This window comes from Numenius arquata, chromosome 27 (genome assembly GCF_964106895.1).
Source record: "Numenius arquata chromosome 27, bNumArq3.hap1.1, whole genome shotgun sequence".
In the NCBI taxonomy this organism is placed as follows: domain Eukaryota; kingdom Metazoa; phylum Chordata; class Aves; order Charadriiformes; family Scolopacidae; genus Numenius; species Numenius arquata.
In genome coordinates, this window is record NC_133602.1 from 1548179 (window position 1) to 1560762 (window position 12584).

At 60.7% G+C, this 12584-nt stretch overlaps 1 protein-coding gene across 1 annotated transcript; it reads left to right on the forward strand.

Moving 5' to 3' along the window:
- Positions 1 to 5032: 5032 nt before the first annotated feature.
- Positions 5033 to 5437, forward strand: NHLH1 (nescient helix-loop-helix 1). The gene has a single exon (XM_074164587.1). It carries the CDS (start codon positions 5033 to 5035, stop codon positions 5435 to 5437), a length of 405 nt encoding a protein of 134 aa, XP_074020688.1.
- The last annotated feature ends 7147 nt before the right edge of the window (positions 5438 to 12584 follow it).

Sequence of the window (12584 nt, forward strand, 5' to 3'; positions counted from 1 at the left end):
AGCCCATCTGCCCATCCCTGCCACGGGGCTGGAGGCCGCCCAGGTGCGGATGCCCATCACCTGGGCTTCTCCTGCCGTGCAGAGGATGGGGGACCAGCCCCCAGGGCCTGGGGGGGGGGGGGGATGAAAGGAGGGGGGGACACATAACCTCCAGCAGTCACAGGAGGGAGAGGATGAAGGTGGGAGAGTCCCCCAAGCGAACTGCAGGGAGGGAGAGGAGGACCAGGGACGGGAGGGATGGAGGACGCGGGGATTTCACTGATAATGAGGATAAATTGGAGCAGATTTTCTCAAAACAAGAGTTTAACAGGAAAGCGGAGAAGGGTGAGAGGCAGAGACCACGTCTGACCCACAAAAGAGGTCATCGTTTCGTGGATTAATAGAGGATCGGTGTTTCACAGCGATACCTGTGTGTTCTGGGGACCTCTTTCTTTCACTTCCTCTCTCTTTCCTCCCCAAACTTTATTTCAGGTGAGTTTTGCAGCAGCTCACGGGCAGGGCCCAGGGGACAGTTATCTGGGAGAGGTTGTCCATGCTCCGGGCACCCACGGGTACACCCCAGAGCCGTGCGACGTTCGGCCACACGTGTGGCACACGGACATATGTGCACACGAGCACAGGACGGACACACGGACACCACCATGGGGGCTTCACACCGGGAAGGTTGTGCCGTGGGTCCCGCTTCCTCTGCCGACGCTGCTCCTCATCCCACCCCGGCGCAGGCACTCGCCTGCCCGTCTGCACCTCCCTCTCCCCTTTCCACGCTGGCTCCCATCTCTCCATTTCTCCTTTATGAAATATGCATGGAGAACAGATGTCGCCTTCTCCCGGAGCACCCCCCACCCTCCTCCCTCCCTTCCTCCCTCCCTCCATCCCTCCCAGCCCACCACCTCCATCCACCCTCCAGGACCACATCCAACCTCCACCTCCCTCCTCTCCCGGGGGCTCCAACCTCCCGCACAGCCAATGGCATCCCCTCTCTTGACTTTAATATTTATGAGGGGGGGGGCACCGGAGCGGCCAATGAGGCAGCCGGGGTCGGACCCGGCGTGCGAGGCCGGGGTGTATATATATAAGCGTCTGGGGCACATGCCTCCTTGGGGTGTCCATCTCAACGCCCGGTGGCCCGCTCGCTCTCCTGCCCGAGGAGGACCATGCCTGGGCCCCACGGCTACCGGGGTTCCCCCTGACCCCCTTCCCCCCCCCCTTCCAGGTCCATCCCACCCAGCAGGACACCCCTGCAAACCCCAGGGAAACTTTCCGCCTCCTCGATGGACGGATGAGCCAAGCGGTTCCTCCTTCCTTGGATTACTTGGAGCTTCGTCCTGCACTGGAAGAGAAAAGCTGGAGCCCGGGAATGGTCAGCAGTTTGGGGGTAAGGTGGGGATGGGTCCTGGGACTGGGGGGGAGCAGTTGGGGGTCGCTGCAAGGTTTGATGCTGCTGAAAAGGTGGCGTGAGGAGAAGGAGAGCGAGATAAGCAGCGTGGTCACTGCGGGAAGGTACCCCACTGCCCAAAGCTCTCCGGGGAAGGGGACTTGACCCCTCCATGAGGTTTAAGACCCTCCTGCGCATCCTTCGCTTTGGGCTTGAGGACATTTCCCATCAGGAAAACGCAAAGGGACCTCCATCCAGAGGTCCCAGACACACTCTGCGGGGCCAGGGGGGTCTTCAAAACTTGTTACGCCGCTGGTCTGAAGTGCGAGGGAAAGGGCAGGCGAGGAGGTGGGAAGCGTTGCTTCCCGTCGGGGGTTTAAGCGCTGCTGGGGTTTTGCGAAGGCAGGACCGGAGCAAGGGCGGGTTTGAAAGAGGTTCTTGCAAGAGATGGATTTGGGAAGATGGGAGTTTACAGTTCCTCTGAAGGGAAAGAGTGAGGAAGAGCCACTCAGAGCACAAGAAACCCACCTGAAGGAGAAGCTGTTTGAGGACAGGACCAACCCAGCGGAGGAGGAGTGGGATGAGGAGTTCATTTGGCTCCAGTCCTGAAACTTGTCTTCATGCAAATGGTCCGGCGTCTCCTGCCGACGTCCTTCTGCGGCTGAGAGCAGAGACCCACCCCGCAGGACCCCTGCCCACCCGTGTCCGATACACTTTAAATTCACTCACAGGGACACCGAGATGGGGACAGCAACGTGTCCCACAGCCCATGCCCTCTGTGGATCTTGATGGACCGGTGAGTGGTTCCTGGGCTGCTCCTGGGCCAGGTCACCGTCCCCGTCTGCCCGAGGAGAAGGTTTCACAGCCTCCCCTACTCCCGGATGAGGTGACACCCCGGTGCCTCGGTGTCCCAGGAGGGGACAGGAGCCGATGGCTCGTCCCCTTCCCTGCCCTGTGCCGCAGCCGTGGGGTCAGGAGGCAGTTTCTTGCTGCGGTGGCTCCTCCGCACGTGACCTTGGAGCTCCAGCGCGGTCGGATGGGGCACCCCCGGAGTTTGCAGGGCGAGAGGAAAGGAGGCCCGATGGTTTCAGAGCGTCAGCGCCGGGATAAGAGGGAGAGAGAAGAGCCGGGGAGGTGGTTGGAGAGATGGAGCGCAGCTCCCCGGTCCCTAAGAGCAGGGGGGGAGAGTATTTAAACAGAAGCTGCACGCGGAGGTCCGGAGCTGCGCACGGGAGCACGATCCTGGAAGTCAAACTGACTCCTCACCACTGAAAAGCTGAAAGGGCAGAGCCACCGTGGCATGTGTCCACCCCCAGAGTCCACCTTTCCTCCTTCTCCCAGCTCGGCCGCATCCTCTCCAGACCCTGCACTCGGGACCGGAGCAGCAGTCCTGGGAGCGATGCTCCAGGGATGCTTATTGTGGACAGGAGCGGGGTGGCACTGCCAGCAGGTGAAACACGGCCGTGGGGACAAACCTGGAGGTGGCCCAGGTCACCGGCCAGGGACGGGGTAGTGGTCACCCACGGACATGTTGCTCCCGAGGGCAGAGCAGCCGGTGGGGAGGTCTCCCTCTGCCGCCGAGGAGCAGAAAGGAGGTGCCGGGTCTGCAGGAAGGGGACGAGCAGAAGGAGAAAAGGAATTGAAGCGGGAGGGGAGCGAAGGAGGTTAAAGAGGGTGCAGGAGTCACGGCCGCAGGGGGTGGCTACGGCGGATGAGGCTAATTCAGGAACCGGAGCTCCACGCTCCTGCGCTGGTCGCGGCTCTGGTTCCTCGGCTGGTTTGTCTCTGAAGCCTATCACGGGGAGAGCAAGAGAAACACAACCCCAAATTCACCCTGCTGTGGGGACGGGGCAGGGGATTGCAAGCTCCAAGCCTTGAGAGGGCACCTCCACGGAGCCCCAAAGCCACGTTCCCACCAGCTGCGGGCTGAGGGCTTCACGGGGGTAACTTTGTGCTCAGGATGTGGGTGGTTTGTTGTACTCTCACTCAGAGCTGGAAGGTTTTATAGATAAAAAGAGTACGTTATTATTTTTTTTTTAGCAAAATCTGAATATCACCGTGCAAGGAGGAGTGTGTGTGTGTGTGCACACGCGCGCAGAGATGCCCGACTTGGGGTAGATTTTGAGCGTCGGTGTAAATTACTGTGCGTAAATGGCCGTGGGATTCCCACAGAGGAGTTTTGGGCTGGGAACATTTACACGTGTGTGTGTGTGTACGTGTGTGTGTGTACACGTGTGTTGGTGTAAGCACACGAAGAAACAGCCACATGCATTTGGGGGGGGGAGCTCAGGGAGGGCTGTGCAGATGTTTCCATACACGTTTATGGGGTTCCCTGCGTTTCTTGGGCAGCTCTTCTGCAAAAGCACATCCAGGGCTCCATTAAATGGGGATGAGGACTATTTCACCCCCGTCCTCCCCTGTCCATATTCGTTTAGTTTCCATTTCTCCATCCTACGGCTCATTACGGGCTCGTCAGGCCAGAGAGGGGTAATATGTTGGACATCCCTGCCTGGCTGCCTGCCCAGCCCTGCTGCCGCCTCTTCCAGCGGCAGCGTTTTCCCATCCCAACTTTATTCCCCTTCTCCTGCTCCTGGGGCACCCCAGCCCTTCCCCTGCCCAGGGCTGGGGGGGGGACGGGACAAAGATGCGCCGGGGGAAAGATGCGCCGGAGGAAAGATGTGCTGGGGGAAAGATACGCTTTCGGCAAGACCTGCCTTTCCCAGCCCTGCTCCCGGGGTGCCGGAGGCATCTGTGCGACCCCGGGGTGTCCCCCCCCCGGCTCACCGTGTCGAAGCCAGGGCTGGGAAAGCAGCCGGGGCTGGGGGGAGAAGGGAGAGGAGAAGCAGCTTTCCCGGCCGTCGGCGCGGAGTCCCGGAGGGAGCCGGGAGCCAGCGTCTATTTGGACACATCAAGCAAAGCAGCTGTGTTGGGTTCCATATGTCGGGGGTGCCAGGATCCATGACATACGGGCTCATTTACGATACAATGAGCCCCCCCGCACCCCCTCCCCTTTCCTCTCGCCCCCGCAGTCTGTTTTTCCCCTCCGCTCATCCACCACCTGGCATCTCTCCGGAGAACCGGGAGAAATGGCTTCTACCTTCTCCCGCAGCCACCCCACCGGCTCCCCCTCCGCTGCCGGTGACCGGGGACCCGGAGCCCCGCGTTGTCCCCTGCCCCCGGCTGGAGCACAGAGCCCCGCTCCCCACCTACGTCTCTGGGGTCCGTGGGGAGCCGGGTGGTCCTGAGACCCTTTTTCCTTCTCTTTTCTAGAGCACACGGAAGGAGTTCGGCTCTGACACCTGACGGCTCCCGAGCTGGGTCCTGCCACGGCCGCGCGGAAGAGCCCGGGGGTCTCTGGGCACGGTGGGGCGCGCAGAGGAGATCTATTTATTTCATTTCTTTATTTATTTATATGCATCCTGCCACCTTTCTCCCCCTATTTATTGTGAAAGCTGCCACCTGCCCAAGGAATCCTCCGGGGAAAAGGGAAAATTTTGGAATTCCCTCGCGGGGACCGTGTGTGATGAGGAGGAAGAGGAGGAGAATAACCAGGGGCTTGCTGTGAGCTGGAAACCTTCCTTTTAGAGTAGAATATTTTGGCTTCGGCGTCGTGCCCGTCTGTCTGTCCTCCTGCCGTCCCACCCCCGTTTTTCCAGGATGATGCTCAACTCGGACCAGACGGAGATCGACCTGCCCCCGACGCACTCCGAGTCCGAATCCGTCTTCAGCGACTGCGGCGGCGGCCGAGCGGGCACCGGGGAGGATGCTGGTGGCCTCGGCTTGTGCCCCCAGTCCCGGGTGGCCGAAGCGGGCGAAGCCGTGAAGAAAGACCTGCAGCACCTGAGCCGGGAGGAACGGCGGCGCCGGCGCCGAGCCACGGCCAAATACCGGACAGCCCACGCCACGCGGGAGAGGATCCGCGTGGAAGCCTTCAACATGGCCTTCGCCGAGCTGCGGAAGCTGCTGCCCACCCTGCCCCCGGACAAGAAGCTCTCCAAGATCGAGATCCTGCGCCTGGCCATCTGCTACATCTCTTACCTGAACCACGTGCTGGACGTCTGAGCCGCCCAGCCGGTGTCCGTCTGTCCGTCTGTCCGTTCCTCGGCCGTCATCTCCTACCTGAACCACGTGCTGGATGTCTGAGCTGCCTAGCCGGCGTCCATCTGTCCGTCTCTCGGCCATCATCTCTTACCTGAACCACGTGCTGGACGTCTGAGCCACCCAGCCAGCGTCTGTCTGTCCGTCTGTCCGTCTCTTGGCCGTCATCTCCTACCTGAACCACATGCTGGACATCTGAGCCTCCCGGCCAGCATCCGTCTGTCCATCTCTCATCCGTCATCTCCTACCTGAACCGTGTGCTGGATGTCTGAGCTGCCCAGACGGTGTCCGTGTGTCCGTCTCTCTGCCACCATCTCCTACCTGAACGTGTGCTTGGGCATCTGAGCCGAGAGCTCGTCCGTCTGTCTGTCCGTCTGCAACCTGAACCACGTGTCAGGCATCCAAAATGCTGTGCCTGTGTCCGTCCGTCTGTCTCAATGGACCGAGTCCCCAGCTTCCTGCTCTGCCCCCCGTCTGAACCACGTCCTGTATCTCCCCACGTCCGTCTGTCTTTCCATCTTTGCCTAAGTCAGGCTTGGTCCGTCGGCCGTCTGTCCATCCTGCTGGATCCGCTGCCTCTGCTGGCTGTGAACGCTCCCAACTTCTGTCCGTCCTTCTGCTGCGTGTCCCACTCATCCTGATCCTCGTCCTATGGGATCCCGAGCCCGCATCCATCAGTCCGTCCGCCCCCTCCGCTCCCTGACCCACAACGGCAGCTGCTGAGCCCAAGTTCTGTCTGTGCATCACCTCTTTTGTACAAGGCCCCCAAAAATGAACCTGTGAAACCCTGCAGCACCCAGCGGCCCCCGGGGGCTTCTCCGTCCGTCCGTCTGTCTGTCTGTCTGCACCTTCCGCCACCAGCACGGCCAGTCTGGACCCAGCCACGCATCTCCATGGACGGGTTCCCCTCGGGACGGAGCAGAGACGGTGCTCGCTCCCTGTGTTCCCCTCCAGGTGCTGGCCCCCCTCCCGTGCCAGGCTGGGGCAGCACCCGGGGGCCCCCCCAAACCCCTCCATTGCTCCCCAAACCTCAGCTCCCTCAGCCCTCAGCCCTCTTCATCCCAGGCTTTGCTGCCCGACCCTCCTTTGCACTAGTGCACAACGAGTGTGAAGCCCCCCCACTCCGTGAACCACCCTGGGGCACCCGACTGGCAGCGCTTCATCCCTCCCCACTCTTCCTCTGCCCCCCCGGTTTGGTTCTTCTGGTGAAAAAGGCTTGAGTGGGGGTCACAAGCGTGGCACGTGCCCTGGCACGGGGGGAACACTGACGCTCGGCTCCCCCAGCACCGTGTCCCTCCTGGTGCTGGTGGGGGCCCATGTGCAAAGAGGCTTCACTCCAGGGTGCCGCTGCCCCCACCCCACCCACCCCCCCATTTACACCAGTAAGGCACTGGTGCAAGGTGACGTGTCACGGCACAGGCTCCGCTGGGGTAAACTGCACTTTACCCACGGCTCACGGGGCAGCAGGGGTGGAGCGGGGGGGCAGCAGGCATGGCCTCTGTGCCCACCTTCCAGCAGGATCCCCCCCCCCCGCATCACGGGTCAGCACTTTGGGAGAGGGAGGGGAGTGGGAAGGGAGAGCAGAACCGAGCAGCCTTTTCTCCAGCGAGGCTGAGGCCGGGAGAAACTCATTGCAGGAGTGAATGTTTAGCCTTGGTTTATGGGTGTGTGTTTGTTTTAAGAGTTAATTTTGCACTGGCAGTGGCAAGAGCACAAGCAGAGCCCGGGAGAGGGGGAAGAGGGGGGGACCAGGAGAAACCAGTGGATGTGCTCAGAGCCAACGCTCCACAGGGTGGGACTTGGGGGAGGTGGACTTTGGTGGCGGGGAGAGGCTCAGTGCCACGTCCTGCCCATACCAGTAACCCCCCAGAGCCGGAGCTGGGGGTCCCAGTGTCCCCCTGTGGTCCCACCCTCTGCATTTTACCCCCCCCTGAGGTGTCAGCCACTGACCCGTGCCAGGTGTCCGAGCCCCACCAGCCCCAGCTGGGCTTCCCAGGACCTCCCAGTCCTCCCAGTTCCATCCCATCCCTATATCTGCCACCAGCGATGCCTCGCTCCGTACCTCATTTCCACCCCCCATCCCCCCTAAAAACAGGGAGAACCATCGCTACCTCTGTCTCGCCTGGAAACGTGGGATTCCCGAGGGACGGAGCAGGGGACCCCCAGCCCCCCACCCCGTCACTGGGGGGGCAGCGGCGGAGCCAAACCGAGCGGGGCAGCCCCCCCTTCCCCTCCCTCCGTTCCCCAGCCCCGTCTCTGTGCCACGAGGATATTTATTGAATTAATTTATTGATAAATGTTATTATTTATTTGCTGTGTTGTGCACTTTTGGGGAAAGGAAAACTAGAAAACGAACGGAAAAAAACAAACACATCATCATAATAATCATAATAATCATAATAATAATAATAATAGTAATAATGACCACGGGGGAACATCACCCAGCCCACCCTCGTACGCGACGTGCCCCAGCGTGTGTTTGTCTTGGCTGTTCAGACTGTGCAAGGATTGATTATTTATGAGTTCACAAGGAAGTCGGGGAGGGGGAAAAAGAATTAAACTGCCAGCAAAAGAGAGATCTTGAACTCGGAGTGCCCGGCTGCCCTTTTTCTTCCTTTTTTATATATATTTTTTTATTATTATTATTTATTTATTTATTTTAATCTTGTTTTTAACCATCTCTTCCCTGCGCTGTTGGGGGGGGGGGGGGGGTGAGGGGATTCCCAGCGCTGTGGGAACGGCTGCGGCCGTAGCTGTGAAAGGATGGGGTGGGAGGGAGCCCATCACCCACCCCACCACCCCCACCCCCCGGCTCTGGCCAAGGGACAAGGATGTGTCCCCTTGGCACTCACAGAGTCCTGCCAGCACCGGCCGGGCTGGGGCTCGCTCGGAGCCAGGGTGGACGCCGTGTCTTGGGCTTTCCCTGAGTCTGCAGCCGCTGTTTTGAGCCCGGCTTGGGTTTGCTGGGAGAATCACGGAATCACAGAATGATTGAAGGGACATTGAAGACCACCCAGTTCCTCCCCCCTGCCCCGGGCAGGGACACCTCCCACCAGCCCAGGTTGCTCCAAGCCCCCTCCAACCTGGCCTTGAACCCCTCCAGGGATGGGGCAGCCACAGCTTCTCTGGGCAACCTGGGCCAGGCTCTCACCACCCTCCCAGGAAGGAATTTTTTCCCAATATCATAAAATAGGTTTGGGTTGGAAGGGACCTTAAAGACCATCCTGTCCCCCCCCTGCCCTGGGTAGGGACACCTCCCACCAGACCAGGTTGCTCAAAGCCCCATCCCCAAATGGCCCAGTCCCTCCAGTGACAGCAGAGGGATGAGGACATCTGGTCCAGCCATCAGCACCTCCAAACACCCCCCAAAAAAACCACCTTCTCTCTCCTGTGTCCCCCTGGGAAACCAGTGCGGCCCCGGCTCTGATGTCACCCATCGCTTGACCATGCAGAGGTCCCCTTCTCCATGTCCCCCTCCCCCACGATCCCCCCCAGCCCAGCCCGAGCTTCACGGGGAGGCAAGTTTGCGGCTCGTCTCCTTTGTCTGCACCGGTCCCGCGTGTCCCCAGGGGGGCAGGGTGCAGCTGTTCCCAGACTTGCTCCAAATTTCTTCATATAATCAATTGGCCTCGGCTGTGGCTCGGCTCGGGGATGCGTCAGAGGGGAAATAATAAACAGGGGGGGGAGGGAGCGGGGGGAGCCAGCGGGGAGACGCGGCACCAGATCGAGCTGCAGGGCCAAGGGAGGCTGGTGGGACACGGAAAGGGACCTTTGGGGACCTCAGCACCCTTTTTTGTCCCAGCTCAGGGGTTTCTTCCCAGTGTTTGCTCTGCTCCCAACCCCTCCGGCCGGCTTCATCCCACGGAGGTTGGTGTGGGACCACTGTCTCCATCTCTCCATCCCACGGAGGTTGGTTGGGGACAGCCATCTCCATCCCACAGAGGTTGGTGTGGGACCACTGTCTCCATCCCATGGAGGTTGGAGTGGGACCTCTATCTCCATCCCATAGAGGTTCATGCAGGATGGCCTTCTCCATCTCTCCATCCCACAGAGATTGGTACGGATGGGTGTCTCCATCCCACAGAGGTTCATGCAGGATAGTTGTCTCCACCCTGTCTCTGTCCCCATCTCACAGAGATTCGTGCATGATAGCCTTCTCCATCTCTCCATCTCACGGAGGTTGGTGCAGTATGGCTATCTCCATCCCACAAAGGTTGGTGTGGGACTTCCATCTCCATCCCATGGAGCTTGGTACAGGACCTCTGTCTCCATCTCATGGAAGCTCGCGGAGGATGGCCTCCATCTCTCCATCCCACAGAGATTGGTACGGGATGGCTGTCTCCATCCCACAGAGGTTGGTGTGGGACCTCTATCTCCATCTCATGGAGGTTGGTGCAGGATGCCTGTCTCCATCCCACGGAGCTTGGTGTGGGACCTCCGTCTCCATCTCACAGAGGTTGGAGCAGGATGATCCTCAAGCCCATGGAGGTTGGTACAGGATGGTTGTCTCCATCCCACAGAGGTTGGTGTGGGACCTCCGTCTCCATCTCACAGAGGTTGGAGCAGGATGATCCTCAAGCCCATGGAGGTTGGTACAGGATGGTTGTCTCCATCCCACAGAGGTTGGTGTGGGATGGCTGTCTCCATCTCTCCATCCCATGGAGGTTGTTATGGGATGGTTGTCTCCATCCCATGGAGGTTGGTACGGGACCTCCGTCTCCATACCATGGAGGTTGGTGTGGGATGCCCATCTCCATCCCACGGAGGTTGGTACAGGAGAGCCGTCCTCATCTCTCCATCCCCCGGAGGTTGGTGTGGGACCTCCATCTCCATCCCACAGAGGTTGGCATAGGATGGCTGTCTCCATCCCATGGAGGGTGGTGCGGGACGGATGTCTCCATCCTACCCCCGGCCACGCACACCCCAGGAGCTGGTAATCGGGTTAAGGCAGCCCTGTGTCCGCGGCGGCGGCTCCCAAACCTCTGCGGGGCCCGTTGTTCCCGGCTGCCAGCCCCGGCCCTGACATATGGTCCTCATTGTGCCTCGCACAATGGAAACACTTCATGCTAATTTAGATGCTGGTTCTGGCCTTGCTGTCATCTCCGACAGATTGAGTCCCTTGCCTGCTCTTTGTGCTCGCGGGCGGGCAGGGGAGCAGGCAGCGCAGCTTCTCCTCTACCTCCCTCAGCCTTTTCCTAGACAATTCCCAGCTCTTTCCCTATTCCCACAGCTACTTCTTCCTCTCTCCTTCCCCAGACACATCTCTCTGTCCCTTTCCCAGCCTCTGGAGGACGCGGGTCCCGGCGCGCGGGTCGGCGTGCGCGGTGGGGGGAACGTTTCACAACGGCTTTTCGTTTGAAAAACGCCCACGGAAAATAGTCCTGAAGGTGCAGACGAACAGACAGACGTGAAACCGCGTCTGCCCCGCGGCATCGCTGCATCCCTGCCCCGGGGACAAGGAGGTGGGGATGGCTGCTGGCCCCCTTCCATGTCCTTTCCTCTCCCGAAAAGGAGTAGCCCGGGCAGGATGTGACACTCCCCCCCTCCCCGGGTTGGGAAGAGGGGGAAGGACACCCCTTGTCTCATCCTGTTTGTGCCCTGGTCCCCCCGGAGATGTCACCGTGGGCAGCAGCTGTGTCCCCAGCTCGGCTGTGCGAGGAGGCAGTGCCATCTGCTGGGTCCCCAGGATGGGGACGCTCACAACAGACCCCTGTCAACCCCCCCCATCCACCAAGGCTGGGGACTCCCATCCCTGTCCCTGCCAGCCGGGTCCTGGAGCATCCTTGTCCCTGCTGGGACCGGGACCAGTGCAAGGGACAAAGGCAAAGGGCGTCCGTGGGACCTTCCCAAAAGCACCCACCATTTTAAATGCTGGTTTCATGCTTGGTTTAGAGCACAAGGGTCCCCCAAGGCCATGATGCCCATCAGAGATGGGTGATGGGGAGGGACAGGCCCTGGCCCAAAAGGGACAAGGGTGTCTCTCGACAAAGCACGGATCTGATCCCTTCCCTCGAGACACGGAGAAGGAGCAGAGAGAAAGAGCCCGGCTGGATGGAGACCAGAGCCGGCAGCGTGGCAAGGGCCAGGCATGAGTTGGGGGTCAATTTGGGACCCCTGTGTCCCCTCCCCAGGGCAGGGACCCCAGCGCATTGTGCTGGGAGAGGAAGACCAGCGGGGCCAGGAGGGGCTGGCAGGATCACCACTTGGCAGGATCACCGGCTTGGCACCCTGGGGCTGGCACCCAAACCTCTGTGGGGATGGGTGAGACACTGCCGATCCTGTGTGGGGCCAGGAGACGCCGTGTGTGCTCCCCCCCGCTTCCCCCTGCCCCACACCCTGGTTTCTAGGGCTCCGAATCTCCAGAATTACCTGCCCAGAGCCTCTGCCCCCCCATCCCTGCAGAGTGGGACACCCAGCCGTGACACCTTGGGACCGATGGGACCTCCCTGGGGTCCAGTTCTTCCTGTGTAGGGTGGTGGGGCGGCTCTGGAGAGGGGTCTGGCGGGTGTGAAGGGGACACAACTGTCCCCCCGGCTCTTCTCGGGGAGGTGTACGAGGACTTTGCAAGGGCCTTGGGTCCTCCCTGTTCTCCAGAAGGTCATTTCCAAGACACAAGCCAAGACAGAGCTGGTTCCGGGGACTCCTTCATCCCCAGGAGATGGGTGGGAAGCACCCAGCACTCCATGTCCTGCTGATCCCAGGTGCCCCACATGGCACAGGCACCTTGCAGAGCCGGGCAGGGTCTTCTGTCCCCAGAGCAGGGTGGGGAGGGAGGGAACCGTCCCTGTAAATCACAAGGTGGAACAATGAGGCCCTTCCCAGATGGCGGGGAGGCTCCAGCCACCCCAGCTGGCCAGGAATGAGCTCCAAGGGCCCCATTAATCACTCCCGGAGCCAGAGCGGGAGCAAGAGGACAGCCCAGGGCAGCTGCCTGCAGGAGGAAGGGACAGCAGAGGGGACCCACACCCCGACAGAGATCCCCAAGCTCGGCTGGGTCGCAAGGACCCAAACTTGGCCACAGCTGCTGCACCCCCAAGGTTCCACGGAATCACGGAATTGTTGGAGTTGGAAGGGACCTCTAGAGATCCCCTAGTCCAACTCCCCTGCTAAA